This window comes from Vidua chalybeata, chromosome Z, assembly GCF_026979565.1.
Source record: "Vidua chalybeata isolate OUT-0048 chromosome Z, bVidCha1 merged haplotype, whole genome shotgun sequence".
Classification (NCBI taxonomy): Eukaryota; Metazoa; Chordata; class Aves; order Passeriformes; family Viduidae; genus Vidua; species Vidua chalybeata.
This window is the reverse complement of record NC_071570.1, coordinates 26,285,876-26,301,721: the sequence shown is the minus strand read 5'-3', so window position 1 is coordinate 26,301,721 and position 15,846 is coordinate 26,285,876. Positions and strand designations below refer to the sequence as shown.

The following is a 15,846-nucleotide window of genomic DNA, read 5'->3' as shown; positions in this document are numbered from 1 at the left end:
AAATTTACTAATGAAAGACTCAATCCATGTCATCAATAAAAATGCTGAACAGAACTGGTCCCAGCACAGAGCCCTGAGGAGCACCACTGGTGACTGGCCCCAGCTGGATGCAGCACCGTTCACCACCACCCTCTGGGCCCGGCCATCCAGGCAGTTCTGAACACAGCAAAGCCTGGCCATCCTGTAAGTGCTGTGTGATGAGACTCAGTATAAACTGTTCCATAACCTTACCGGGTACTGAGGTCAGGATAACTGGCCTATACCTACCAGGATCCTCCTTCCCACCCTTTTTGTGAATGGGTGTCACATTGGCCAGTTTCCAGTCCTCTGGAACCTCACCAGTGAGCCGGGACTGTTGGTAAATGCTGGAGAGTGGCTTCAGAAGCTCATCTGCCAGGTCCCTTATCACCCTGGGATGGATCCCATCTGGTCCCATGGATTTATGAACATCCAAACGGCTCAGCAGTTCTCTGACTGCCTCCTCTTGGATAATGGGGGGACCATTCTGTTCCCTAATGCCATCTACCAACCCAAGAGAACAGTTGTCCTGGGGACAAGCCATCTTCTCACTAAAAACTGAGGCAAAGAAGATGTTAAGCACTTCTGCCTTCTCCTCATCTGCAGTTCCCTCCCTCATCCAATAGAGTGCAAAGGTTGGTCTTATCCTTCCTTTTGCCATTAATATATTTATAAAAACATTTTTTATTTTCCTTTACAAAAGTTGTCAAATTAAGTTTGAACCGAACTTTGGCTTGCCTAGTGTTTTTCCTACATGCCCTAGCAACTCCCTTGAATACTTCCTGAGAGATCTGACCCTCCTTCGAAAGATGATACATCCTCTTTTTATTCATAAGTTCCTTCAAAATCTCCTTGCCCATCCAGGCTGGACATTTGCCTCATCGACTTGTCTTTTGGTATGCAGGGACAGCCTATTCCTGTGCCCCCAAGATTGCTGTTTTGAAGCACGCCTACCTTCCCTGGACTCCTTTGTTTTTAAGGGCTGCTTCCCAAGGAACTCTCTGAATACGTTTCCTAAGTAGGCCAAAGTCTGCCCTCCAGAAGTCCATTGTAAAAGTCTTAGTGATGTTCCTCCTGATTTCACCAAGTATAAAGAACTCAGTAATTGATACTTGATCACTATGACCCAAGTGGCCTCCAACACCACATCTCCCACCAGCCCATCTCTATTTGAGAACAACGGTATAACATAGTTCCTCCCCTGGTGGGCTTACTCACCAGCTGTGACAAAAAGGTGTCCTCCACTTAACTCTAAAAACTTCCTGGACTGCCTCTTTTCTGTGGTATTAAGTTCCCAGCAGATGTCTGGTAGGTTAAAGTCACCTACAAGAGCAAGGGCTGGTGATCCTGAAACATTCTCCAGCTGCTTATAAAATAAGTTGTCCACCTCTTCTTCCTGGTTGGGTGGATGATAAAAGTAGGATATCAGCCTTGTTTGCCTTCCCCTTACTTCTTACCCATAGGCATTTAACTTCATCATCATTAGTTCCAATACCCGTGGCATCAAAAGCCTCCCTAATATAAAGGGCTACCACTCCACCTCTTCTCCCTTTCCTGTCTCCCCTGAAGAGCTCTTAGCCATCCAGTGCAGCGCTTCAGCTATGTGAGTTGTCCCACCACATTTCCATTATGGTGACTACATCATAGCTTTGCTGTTGCACCGTGGCTTCCAGCTCTTGTTAGTTACCCATGCTGCATGCATTAGTGCACATGCACCTCAGCTGGGTTGCTGATTTCACACCTAACTCAGGCGTACCACCCTTGGACCTGCTTCCAGAGAGCTCAGCTGCATCCTCTTCCCCCTAGTTTAAAGCCTACTCAATGAATTCTGCTAGTTAATGAGCTGAAATTCTTCTACCCTTAACAGAGAGATGCAGCCCATCCAGTTCCAGCAGGCCAGGTGCTGGAAAAGTTGGCCCGTGATCAAAGAACCCAAAATTTTGATGGCTGATGACACCAAACCTTGAGCCACCTCTTGACAATGTGGGCTCTCCCTTTCATCCTTTTTGTCTGCTACCTAAGGGACTGAACAGAACACTACCTGTGTCCTGCCCTATCACCACTTGACCCATTGCTCTAAAGTCCCTTTTTATTGACCTGACACACCTCTTTTCAATCTCATCACTGTCAGCCTAGAGTATCAGCAGTGGGTAATAATCAGAGGGCTGAATCAGCCCAGGAAGTCTCTCAGTGATATTTTGTACCTGGGCCCCAGGGAGGCAGCAGACCTCCCTGTTGGATGGGTCCAGTCCACATGTCAGGTGCTCTGTTCCTCTCAGAAGGGAGTCACCCACTACAACTACCCTTCTTTTCTTTTTTATGTCAAAGGTGGTGATCCCTCTGATAGATGAAGTGTAATTGGAAGGCCCACTGGGCAGATAATTTTCTTCTGTATCATCTGTCTTACCCTCTGGATTTAGGGCCTCATACCTATTCTGAAGTGGCACCTGTGTAGGTGATGGGGGTCAGGAGAAACTTCTCTTACCTCCCCGAGTAGGAACCCATTTCCAATCCCCTTCATCCACCAAGTGTCTTCCTATTGCATGGGAGGCATGGGAGTCCTCTGACTCCTGGTGTGCCTCCCTCAAGGATGGAAGGGCAGAACTCAGCCAGTCTATTTCCCTTTCACTTTCCCTAATGCTCATTAGTCTTTCAACTTCCTCTCTAAGCTCAGCCACCAGCAAAAGGAGATAATTTACCAATTCACACTGCAGGCAGGCTTCTTCTGCAATGCCCCCTGGTACCACTGATAAATTCAAATATTCTGCACAGGAATGGGTCTGGACAGATACATCCATTTTGGAGAGTTCCATCTGATTACATACACTTGTAGTAACTGCAGTTTTTGACTGTGTAAAAACCATTGCTAACAAAAAAAACCCCAAAACCAACTAACCAACAGAAACACAATAAACAACAAACTAAAAACCCCACTAGAAGGAGGAAACCTGCAACCCTGCCTGCATGAACTGCCAGGTGAGCTGCTGTGCCATGCCCCTGTTTGCCCACTCCTGTTCACCTCGCTCCCTAGAGCTCTCTTTTAATCACCCCGCCTCCTCCCTAAGCCTGCATGGCTAATGAGAATGAGGAACCGACCTGCTCAGTGCTCTTTTAATCACCCAATACATAGGACTTAAGGTTTGTGCAAGTATATCTAATTGATCCTCAGAGGGTGACTGGACTGGTTTGTGCTTTAATTCTTGAAAAGAGGCCATCATGCTGACTAGACACATCTTCAACAGATGGACAGTGTTTAGCTGACAGTACTAGTCATATGTAATCTCTCTCAGATACCTACCTGAGTAGACAGAAGTAAAAAGTATGCTCCATTTTGGGTTTGCACTTGGTCATATGGGAAGAAAGTCTGAAACGTGGATCTGAGGCTGCATTTAGGAGAAAAACTTTTGTTTCACTTGACTGGAAAGGTTCTTTGCCCTCTTTATTGATTGATATTGTCTTGATATAAGAGCTCTGTGTTAAACATCAAATCTGCTGTTTTTCTTAACTGTTCTCAACTGTGAAGCAGATTTGAGTCTGGACTACTTTTGGATGTAGATACAATAGCTTCACTTTCATCATTTTTATGGCTGCTGCTTTTTCAATGCCTGAATTGGAGTATACACAGATCTGTCAGAATTGAAAATCTGGTAACAGAATTCGTATTTTGTCACTGCCACACAGAATGGTCAGGAAACACCTTACCTACCATCAGGTAGGAGTTTCTCTCCCCTCACTTCACAAGGGGATAAAGTCAGCTTTTAGTGTGTTGCGGTTCAAAGCAGTCAACAGCAAGAATATCACCATTCTCCTGAAGTCTTAATGTCACCCATATGTACACTGGGATTTCTGCAGGCAATAGCATCAGTTTCAGTTTGCCAGCTCTTAACACATGTGCAGCTTTCTCACAATTAATTATTCAGGGGTACACTTCTGTAAGAGAACCAACAACGGGATTGGACTTCAGCAGTATGTAGAAAATATGAGTCTACAAAATAATTGATTATGTAGGTGCTGAATGTGTTTCTGCAGTTGCCTGGGTTTTTCATAGTACAATGGGCAATTAAGGCAGAAGTTCTTACAGATGGGGCTCTACAAAAGCCCTTTTTGTACAGCTTGTACAAAACAGACATGCTGTCATGAAATAAGATAATTTACTTACTATAGAAGACAAGTTAAAATAGGCACTAAACTGCTTGTTTTATTATACTATTCTCTAGCTAATGCTTATAGCAGGGAGGTTTTTGTGTTAGTACCAGCTCTGTTTTGGCACTCTTTATCTTGTTTATACTTTTTACCTCTCTGGAAAGCAAAGTAAGACCCAAAATGGTGTCCCAAAACTTAGTGGATAGCCTCATAAGGACCAAAAGTATTACAATTCTGTGTAGAACTCATGATAATATTTATCTTCAAAGTCCTGAACATTTTAGGGCCTAGATCCTTTGATTTGCTTTCCTCTAATGTACTAGAAGCAGCCTTTTGTGAGCTGTTTTCCAAACAGTTTCCAGATTTTCCTTCAAGGGCAGGGTAGGTCAGCTTATTGTAGAGACCTGTGCTGTGCTTGAAGTTGTTTTTCCTATTACACAGAGGGTGTTTGATTTCAGCAAATAAAAGCAGTCTGTTTCTTTTTGCATCAATGATTAAGGAGGTTGTTTTTGTATTGGCAAGTGAGTTTAATGTCTTTACTGATATGTTTGTTTATATTGTATGAAATATATTGTAACTTAAATATTAATATTTTAGTTTTCAAAGATGAGTTTTCTGAAAGTTGCATTTCATAAAACGATTTTACAAGCTCCCAAATAAGCCTGTATAAACTTAAGTGTTATGAATACAGTAAGTAACTTATTTCAAATTAAATATGTCTGTATCATTACTTCATGACTTTAAATGGGTTTGGTAGGCTTTAACTAAAACTTTGTTTCTTCTAATGCTTCTCAAAGTGAGCATACGTACAGGGAAAACTAGTTTGGTGAGGGCCTACTTAATGTATAACCTGTATATGAAGAAATCCTGTGCCTATTCGTCTAGCTGGTATATAAAAGTGATTTTAATGATGAACTGTGTGTTTGCAGACTAATAACAGAGCAGCTGAATGTAAAGAAAAATCTTCTACTTGGGCATGGTGCTTGAGATACGTGCCAAATTTTCTCTGAGTCAAGTATTAAACTTTTTTTAAAGCTGAATTATATTGAGCCTAACTACTTCTTGTCAGATGAAGTTCTAAAAATCTGAGCCAGAACATTTGTCACATTGATTTGGTACTATGTCTTTGGACAGTTTTAACTGAAAATGAATGTGTTCTTAGTTGGTTCACTGTTTTGAACTGGCTGAGAAGTCTGACTTCAGAATAATTTCTTTAATCTCTATTACTTTATCCTCTCTAAGCAATGTGTCTCAAATGTAATTATAAAGGCTAAAGGTAAAACTGCTCTGGTTTTAATTGTCTACCAAGAAAAAGAGGTTTCTATGCCCAGGGAAGCAGAAACAGGGTAAGGGTTACTGCTGGTCGAAGACCACTAGTAACCTCCAGCGGTGTCTGTTTCCTTTTCGCTATTTCCCTCTAGTGGTCACACACAATACTGACCTGGGAGATTAAACAGATGAACTGGTACTAACCAAAAAGTAATATGAGGTGTGTGGCAACTTAATTTTCCCAGTCCTGACCTGTTAGACCACAGAGTACTGTGTCTGTAGTCAGACCCTGTGACAGAAGGGCATACTCTCATGTTTTGAATTGGTGATTCACCAAGATTTTGGAAATTATCTGAATTTTTATCCTTTTAGATATCCAAACATTAAACATACAAAGCTTTTAAGTTAGATAAAACTCATAATCAGAGTTTGCTTATAAAGTTTTTTGATATGACGTCTGCTTTATATGTATATCTTTACCCTTCTGTATCTGTGGCTAGGTCTTACATCTGTACATTAGAAGTATTCAGATAGTTTATCCCTTTAGCATTATGTTGGACTTGTTCTTAACTCATAAACTAAAATGAGATTTCTAGAATCATGTGGTTTTATTCTTTACAACAATTAATATTCTTTTATTCTTGGTAAAACAATTAATGTTTTCATGTAACTTTTTTAGGTCTTGGTAAGCCATCGTGTATCAAGTATTTCATAGAATTGCTAAGATTGAAAAAGACCTTTAATATTTCCACATTCAGTTGTCAACCCAGCACCACTACCATGTTCACCACTAAACCATGTTACCAAATGCCATATCCACACATTTTTTTAACACTTTCAGGTGTGGTGACTCTACCACTTCTCTGAACAGTATATTCCAGTGCTTTACAACCCTTTCCATGAAAAAAAATTCATAATGTCTAAACTAAACCTCCATTGCTGCAACTTGAGGTCATTTCCACTTGTTCTGACACTTGCTACTTAGAATAAGAGACTGACACCCATCTCACTACAGCTTCCTTTCTGTAGAGAGTGATAAGGTCTCCTCTGAGCCTTCTTTTTTTCCAGGCTGAGCTACCCCAACTCCCTCAGCTACTCCTCATCAGACTTGTGTTCCAGACCCTTCACCAGCTTCATCTGACTTAAGATCTTGCAAATGTTGCTTCCTATGCAGGTTGTGGCAGGCACCTCAGGAAGAGTACAAGGATGTTGGTAAGTCATGTAGAGAAAAAATCAGGGGAAACCTTAGCTAGAGCTCAGTCTGGTCACTGCTGTATAAGATACGATGTTTTTCCAAATGCATTAACAACAAAAGGAGGGCCAAGGAAAATCTCCATCCTTCAGTGGGCATGTGGATGGGGAGCACTGTCACCGAGGATGAGGAAAAGACTGAGGTATTTAATGCTTTCTTTGCCTTAGTCTTTAACAGAGAGATCAAATATCCTCAGGGCAAGCAGCTCCCTGAGCTGCTCAAAAGGACTGGGGATCAGAATAGACTTCCTGTAACTCAGGAGAAGTGACCTCCCATGTTACTTAGCTACTCACAAGTCTATGAGGCCAAATGAATACCCAAGAGGACTGAGGGAGCTGATGATACACCTTTCCAAGCCACTCTGCATCACTTATGGTCAATTCTAGTTTAACCAGGGACACCCCAGATAACTGGTGATTTGCAAGTGTGGTGCCCACCTACAAGAAGGGTCAGAAGCAGGATCTGGGGAACTACGGCCTGTCAGCCTGACCTTGGTGACCTCAGTGCTGGGGGAGGTTATGGAACAGAGTATCTTGAGTGTGATGACTGGCACATACAGGACAACCAGGGCATCAGGCCCAGTCAGCATGGATTTATGAAAGGCAGGTGCTGCATGACCAACCTGATCTCCTTTTATGACAGGGTGACCTGCTTAGTGGATGAGGGAAAGGCTGCGGATGTTTTCTGTCTAGACTTCACTAAAGCCTTTGACACCATTTCTGATACCATTATCCTAGAGAAACTGTCAGCCCATAGCTTGGACAAGTGCACTGTTCATTGGGTAAAAAGCCAGCTGGATAATCAAGACCAAAGAGCGGCAGTGGATGGAATTATATCCAGCTGGTGGCCGGTCACCTGTGCTGTTCCCCAGAGCTCAGCATTGGGTCCAGTTCTGTGTCGTGTCCTTACAGACAATCTGCCTGAGGGGATCAAGGGCACCCTCAGTCAGTTTGCAGGTGTCAAGTTGGGTGGGAGTGTTCATCTCCCACTCAGTGGAGGGTAGGAAGGCTCTGCAGGTTGGACATGGGGAAGAATTTTTTCACTGAAAGGGTGATCAGATATTGGAATGGGCTGCCCAGAAAAATAATGGAACCTCTGGAGGTATACAGTAAAAGTCTGTATATGGCACTTAGTGTTGTGGTCTATTTGGCATGGTGGTATTGGGTCAAAGGTTGGACTCAGTGATCTAGGAAGTCTTTTCCATCTTTAATGATTCTGATTATTTTCTGCCTGTCATGCAGAATGGTAGAGTTTGTCCTTAGATAATTATGCCTTCAGAAATATGATCCTTTATATCCAGTATGCTCATCTGTTGTTTGAAAGTAAAATTACCTTTGGACAGAATTATTGCCTAGATAGTTTGAGCTTAATATATGGAATCTTTATGTTGTCAAGTTGATGTATGATTAGAAATGCACGTAAAGCTCCTTCAGATGGCAGAGTGCTGTTGCATAAAGAGCTTTTAAACCAGACTGGAATTTGTTTTTAAACAAACATGGTTTTGACTCAATAGTAGTACTGGTATTTATGAATCTTCAACCCTGGACAACTTGAGCAATCTGAAGCTGTATCAGGAATATGACAAAAAGTTTCATGTCTTGGAGTCCCTTATTTCATAGAACTTTTTTGGTTCAGATGTGTAACATGTCAGTGAGCTTCTGATGTTTTTGAAGGAAGTAGGTGTTGAGAGCTGACAACGGCTACAGAAAGAAGGAAATAAGAGTAGATAATAGGTTTTGAAAGTAAAGAAAATTGTGTTAGTTTTAATAGGGTGTTTGTTTTAATGCAAAACAAGAAATGTATTAAACCCTTCCCCCCCCCCCCCCACTTTTTCCCAAATTTATGTTAGGAGATGGCAATTTAAACAGCATGTGTTTGCATGTATTTCTGTAGGGTGTGAGATAGTTTTCCTTAAATTCTTTGTCAAATATGTTCTGGAATTCAACAATTCCAACTTTTTTATCCTCCAGTGCTTCCTAGATATTACATTATGCCAGCCATTTGATAGAGGTATCTATTCTGATGGCTAAATGTTTAAAGATTAGAGGGAAAAACAATTCATTTCTGAATTTAGCAGTGCCAAGGTAACTGCTAATTGTTCTAGATGAACAAGAGACTTTGTGGGTTTTGCAGGAGCATTTGTTTTGGCAGGTTTTTTTCTTATTGATAAGAAGCATAGATAGCTAAGACTATATATCTGCTGATAGGTTTGTTCTATGTGACTGTAAAGCTTTTTGTAGTCCATTGCTTTTAGTGCAAGTAAGAACCTTGCCTGCACCTGTACTTTGAATCCTCGTGTTTCTTGTTAGGAAAATGTTTATTATGATTAAACAAAGTGTAGGCCTCTCAAGTCCATATCCAAAACTGGCTCAGACTTGGAACAAATACCTCTTCACAAAGGTGAATAAACCCCCATTGCTATTTAACTATGCTCTTTGGAAATTTCATTGTGGTCTTTAGCCCAAGATTCTTCCTCATAATACTGATGGTGGATACATTTTTCTGATTCTACAGAGGTGATACCATTGTAATACTTAACTATCATCAGTTAAAAATTAAAACCAAACCAACAATTGGAGTAAGAGACAATCACTCCTTCCCTGCCGTTTTGAAGGATAAGTAAGATTGCCTAAGTCCCTGTTAACTGTGAATACTGTGTGTGCCTTAGTCTCCATGCTCTGTCCCCCTGTTGAGACAGGCTGGGTTATCCCTACGTGCTCAGTTCCTGCAAGGCACGGGCTTTCCCTCCACCTAGTGGATGCTCCATGGGAGAGCTGGTTCTCAAACTCCTGCAGCAGCTTATCCTACTGCTCATCTGCCTGGCTCATCTGTCTTCGTTAGCACTTAATCCTGGCAACACTCTATTTTGAATTTTATACATTGTGATGATGTAATAATATTTAATATTTAATATAACTATTATGCAATTTTGTATAACTGCTAAAAAGACCAATGTGACTACTGCTTTCACTTGGGATCATAGCTGTTCTTTTTTTTTCAAGGCACAGTTGCACTAGTGCTAGCCTTAAACCAAGATCTGACAATATGTAATGGAATTAATTAATTCTTTAAAACCCAGTAGCTTTCAGAGCATGAAAACAAGTAACAACACTTCCTTTAGTGCATTGGGAACTGACACCAAAACATCAGTGCTTTTTCTGATGGTGTCTAATAGAATGGAATTTATTAATTCTTGTATTACAGACCTTACCTGTCCCTTTCCTGACAACCCAGATTCACAGAAGGGATAAATGTAGCCTCTCCCAGACTTTCTTATATTCCCATGACCCAGGAGTACAAGCTGCTTTAGTTCTATTACTAAGTACACTAAATGTTGCAGTTATTGTCAGCTTGGGTTTTGGTACTTTTACTCAGTGAAGAGTTTTATTTTTATATGTGTTTTTCAACTTGGAATTCCTGAGGATTCCTCCTGTGCACATAACCTGGGTGTTTACTATGGAATTGCAACGTATGTCGCTGCTGGAGGAAGGTTAAGTCTACGTGTCTTTCCTTGTTTTTTTGCAGTTGCAAAAAAGGGTCAGATTAGAAGCTCTTTCCTTTTAAATAGTCATCTGCACTCGGCTTGGTAGGGCTGTGGGTGGGGAATCACTATCACTATCCAGCTGCCCTGACCTGGATTGTGGAATTTCTGTCTCTGCCTTCCAGCTAACTACCACCTTAGTTTTGCAACCTTAAATTTCCATTGTCAGCAGCTTCAGAACAATTGAAAAATCAGACCTACAGTCACATAATAATTATATCTTTTTTTTTCAGTCCACAGAAATGCATCCTGTATTGCTCAAAGTGTAGTGTCTGTTGTGTTCTTACTGTCTGAATAATTTCCTAGGGTAGCCCTGTCTTGGCTCATCCTTGCACTAAAACCCATCTTTCTGAAGCATTTGCAGCAAGTCTAAAAATTGCCTTTGGAACATAGTTGTTTTACAGAGCTTATCTGCATATTTTCCACCAAGCCTTTCATAGTACCTTTCAGCTCTTTTGTGTTACTACCTTTTCTATCTTCTTTTTTTTTTTTTTTTCATAAGATATTGTGGCTTGATCTCTTGGATGTTTGAGTGGGATTGAGTGTATTTTTACAAACACTGTAGAGAATGAGGTTAGAGTCACTGTGTCCTATTATCTGTTCCATCATCTTCTGAGTGAGCTGTATGCCTTAGAGGGAGGAGCTGCCTGCTGGTTGTGTTATGTAAAATAATAAATAATTTATAATGCTAACTGAATATATCTGCCTTGGTGAACAAACATATATTGAAGCGCTTCACAGGTGCAAATTGAGACATAATCAAAAGAATTCTTTGAAGACATGTGAGAATAATTTATTTGATTTTTTAAGTGGGAGAACTTTGCTGTGAATCTGTGGTTTATTCAAGGGTATTATTTACCACCTAAGGATCAATGTGAGCAGCAAGAGAGATCTGCAATATGATTCTGCAAATTCTTAGCTTTTTTTATTGAAAGCAGCTTTTCTGACGTACTGTATTGTTGCTGATACTAGCATCTGCTCCAGTTAAAGGATCACATGAAGCTTTGGATCATGTGGCTCTTTCCTCTTATCTGTAACAAAAGGATTAATGGATTTCATGCATTGGCTTAGAAAGCTGAAGGTGTTGCAATTACTATCAAATGCCAATTTGAATGTAGCTTTGAAGCTGTGGTGTATGCATGGAATTTCAAAGAAGTGCATCTTTTCACCAAGCGTGGCAATTTGGCATTAGTGCTTGATGGTATGAATTGATACAACTTCTAGAAGTAATTTTTTTTTCAAGCAGAGACTATTGATTTCTATCATATGAACTCTTATCAGCTTTTCCAGTTTTTATCTTGGGAAATTAAAATTCTTATAAACAGAAGAAACTTTGTCTGCATTCCTTTTCTTAATGTAAATGATTATTTCTGCAGTGATTAGTTAACGATGATCTGCTTTGCAAGACATAAATGCGGCAGTGACCTGCTCTCGTTTAGATGTTGCGGTAGTAGAATGGTGGGGCTTTGCATGACTCATGCTTTCTTTGTGTTTATCTGCCTACATGTGTCTGCTGTGAGCAGGTTGGCTTGTCTGTGCATCAGTTAGAAATGAGTACTTATTTCTGGTTCTTGTGAAAAATAAGTATTCTCAATGTAATTTTTTTTTTTTCCGCTTGGCTATTTGAACATAATTGTCTGACACAGTTTTGTGAACATGGTCTGTAAATGTACGTGCTTTTGATTCATGATGTGTGCTGTTTAGTCTGCTCTTAATGCCTGCTGAACTTGCTTCTTGATAACAAATAGTTAATAATTGCACCTTTTTGTTGGTAGACTTTGCAAGCTGATAGCTGTATCCATATAATTGTGTATGATGTTACATGTATGATTCTGTAGCATGGATAAATTATTTAGGGGAAATAATAATCACAAGCATAAATGGGAGGAACAAATATTCTGCTGAAAAGTTATCTTAAAAAAATCAAGCTTACGTATTGATGTGGAAAGAAGGGTTGGGTTTTTTCTTTCACCTTCAGTTTTTATTTTGTGAACTAAATTAGCTGAGCTTTGTATGTATAATATTGGAAGAAAAGGATTTAATTCAGATGTAGAATATAAAGTATCAGATTTTCTACTTGCAAGTTTAAAAGTATTTTTGGAAGTTCTAAAGCAGGACTATATAGGTGGCTTTGACTAAATCTAAAGTAAAGAAATCCAGAAATGTCATTTCCTAAGCTTAAAGCAAGGTCTTCCGTAGGTGTGGCTTTTTCACTTAAAGGACAAAATGAGAAAACACTTCCTATCCTTAGTTAAACTACTCTACCCTCAATGAAGTGGATATTTTGTCTACATTTTAAAATTGATATCATATTAAAATGAAGTTTTATCATCTTTCTTACTGTGTACAAGTTACAGAGAAAATTGAATGAATTCTCACTATCAAACTGACTATAATAAAAACATATTGGATCATCTTAAGATTTGTGGCATATGCTTAAATAAATATTGAAGGTACTGATTAAACAGTGAAGTCTTTTTATATTTGTGTTTTAAGGAAATTCTAAAAGAAATGTTTCAAAGTGTTGGATGATTCTTCCTTTCAGGTTTATGCTTATTAAATGCTTTTGAAACAAAGCAGTCGTATGCCCAAACTCTTACTCGTAACTCAGACATACATACTTTGTTCCACTTTGCCCAAATTCTTAACTGACACTTCAAAGAAGAACTATTTACCTTTCCCTGCTATTTAACTTATCCACACTCTCCTGCCTTCTCAAAGCCTATAGAGCTCCCAATTTTTCCATAAAATGTACAATAATTGGAATTTCATAATTGCTTCTTGTTCTATGCCATTTGTTTTGTCTCCCCTCTCCCTGCCCCATTGGAGTACTGGTGCTACTGCAAAATTTATTTCTGTCAAAAGTCCTTCACTGTTGTCTCTGTGTACTGGCTCAAACTCATCTACTAACAGTATTTCATATATTATTCTGAATCATCTGTTTATTTCTTACATTCTCTATGAGGATTTTTTTATTTCCTTTGCCATGCACATCATCTACATTAACATTTAGAGAAATTTATTTTCCTTCAGTTCCTCAGTATCTCTTTCTGTTTGACTTGTAAGGAGATTTGTGAAACTTTATTTTTGATCTTAAAAATGTTATTCTAATCAAGATGGTTTTTTTTTTCATTGTTTAGTTAGTTACTATTATTGTATCCTCTTAGAGTTCTTCTTTTATGTAGACTTTTGTTCTCATGAAATATTAATTTCAGTCTACTATAAATAATTTTGCCAAAGAAGCCTGAAACAGGAAGAAATTTTGATAGAAGTAATTGTCTGATTTTCTTTGATTTCTATTTTGTTGCTTTTAAAAAGAAGATAGTACTATTTGTATAATTGGACAGATTGAAACTGATTGTCTTGAGACTTAACCTGTTTAATTCCCCAGTTAATTGTACAGTAATGTAAGTTTTTTAATAAGCTGTGTGAAAGTTACTTCTTAGGAATTGCATAAACCAAAATAATGAAACACTGTCCCTTTTTTAAACCATTAAATATACATGTTGCTGTGTCCTTTTGGGGACACATAATTCATTTAGGTGACAAATTACTTTACAAATCGATTTGATACTAAAAAATAAGTTTATAGTAACTTCACAGATACTACATCAGTATCTTAGATGCAGGTACAGTTTGAGTTATTTAAACCTCTACTGCAAAAAATAAATGGGTGGGTTTCAGAGAAAATTACATTAATCTTGTTTTCATTATTTCTGTTTAATCAAAAGCCTCAGCACTCTAGTTTGTTGTGTGGTTTGATTTTTAGACTGAATCCGGCTACGGATCAGAGTCAAGTTTGCGCCGTCATGGCTCCATGGTGTCTCTTGTCTCTGGAGCAAGTGGATACTCTGCAACATCCACCTCTTCATTCAAGGTTGGTGCAAAAAAAAGTTTTCCTAGTATTAGTGCACAAATAACATGCAACTGGAAAAGAAGCAACATATGAAGACTCATTCACATAATTATAGAAAAAACTCAAAGTATTTAGTTTAAATGTCAGTAGTCCGTCATAAAAATGGTACGTGAAGCTGTCTCATGCCTCTCATGCAGTCATCCCTTTTAAATTGTGGTATCGTCTTCTGTGGCAAGAAAATCAAACTTGTGAGTGTGTTCATTAACTTCTTCTAGTTTACTTACCAGAATATCCTGGACTCCAACTGAAAACAAACACTATCTCTGTAGCTTAATAAGTGTGATATAGCCCTGCCTGACAAATTATGGCTTTCCTTATGTCATGCATATGAATATTCAATGTATGAACTGGGTGTGCTGTACTTCTGGGAGAGCAGAACAGGAACAACACAAGAAAAGGGAATAAGGATTGGAATGAAGATCTTAAGCTGGAGGTGACTGCTTTCAGGCAAATATGTATAAAGCTGGTAGCATGCAAGTTCACATTTTTAATAATGTTTTGTGGAGTGCTCTGAAGTAGGAGGTGCAGTAAAGAGAAAACATTGAGACCAGTAGCAAAACGAGTAAGGAATACTCGGATATGGTTTCTTCTGACATTAACAGTATTTCATAATTGCTAATATCTAAAATGCCCTTAGTGTACTTCAGTTGCTTCTTCATAGCTGCAGAAATATATTTTTTAAAATTGAATTGTAGCTATACTGCATCAAGCTATTGTTGAGTATGTAGAAACATTTCAGGCTTTTTTTCGTTTGTGTTTTCAGAAGGGCCATAGCTTACGTGAGAAGCTTGCAGAAATGGAAACCTTTAGAGACATCTTGTGTAGACAAGTTGATACTTTACAGAAATACTTTGATGCTTGTGCAGATGCAGTTTCCAAAGACGAACTCCAGAGGGATAAAGGTAACACTGTAGCTGAAAACTCTTCCCTCCATAGAATGTAGCTTTTTACTGAGTGAACCTCTGGATATTGTTACAATGCAATTTAATGTCTTGTGAATAAGGTATATATCCTAAATTTAGTTAGAAAAGCATCAATAATTTCCATAAATACGTAAATATATTAATTATTTTTACTTTGGAATTCAGATTTGCTTTAAAATCTGCTTGATGATTACCTGTAGCTGTCAACTGTACAAAAGCAATGCTCTTTTTAAGTGTTTTGTTTTAGAATACCAATTGCTAACTTTCAAGAATTCAATTTATTGCTGTCTCTTACCTATTATTTTGAAAAATAAATGGGATATTAGTTTTGATAGAAACAATACACTGTTTTTAAAAGTCAAAAGTGCTGCATTAAGTAATGCTTCTAAGGGGTATTGGCTGGAAATAGAGCACTAAATGCACACTTGAGACCATACTGGACTACAGTGTGGATGTCTACATATCTCTGAATTGCTTATACCAGAGCACAGCTTGTCACTATATCTTGCGCTCTACTAAGGCATTTATATTCATCCCTGGGTTTGTTCTGGCAGCGTGAAACTTTCTGCAGCAATGAAACACCAGAGAAGCGCAATTCCACTTTTTTTAAAACTTTCCAGTGTAGAAGATTAGATAGGTACTGAATCATGGCTCCTGCTTATTCACTTGTAACATCAAAGTATGTTGCTCTCACCAGAGAATTGAATGCTAAACTTCAATGCTGAGCAATGTTAGACTCTGCTGTTAACTAACATTTACACTGGTAGCGGTCTTGGGTCAAAAA

At 38.9% G+C, this 15,846-nt stretch overlaps 1 protein-coding gene across 2 annotated transcripts in view; it reads left to right on the top strand.

Moving 5' to 3' along the window:
* The window catches only part of CERT1 (ceramide transporter 1), a 79,234-nt gene that overhangs the window by 36,577 nt on the left and 26,811 nt on the right, over positions 1 to 15,846 (top strand). For both annotated transcript variants that reach the window (XM_053932207.1, XM_053932206.1), the window contains exons 4-5: positions 13,993 to 14,100; positions 14,903 to 15,041. In XM_053932207.1, coding sequence (XP_053788182.1) covers positions 13,993 to 14,100; positions 14,903 to 15,041 — 247 coding nt within the window. The remainder of the gene's footprint in view (positions 1 to 13,992; positions 14,101 to 14,902; positions 15,042 to 15,846) is intronic.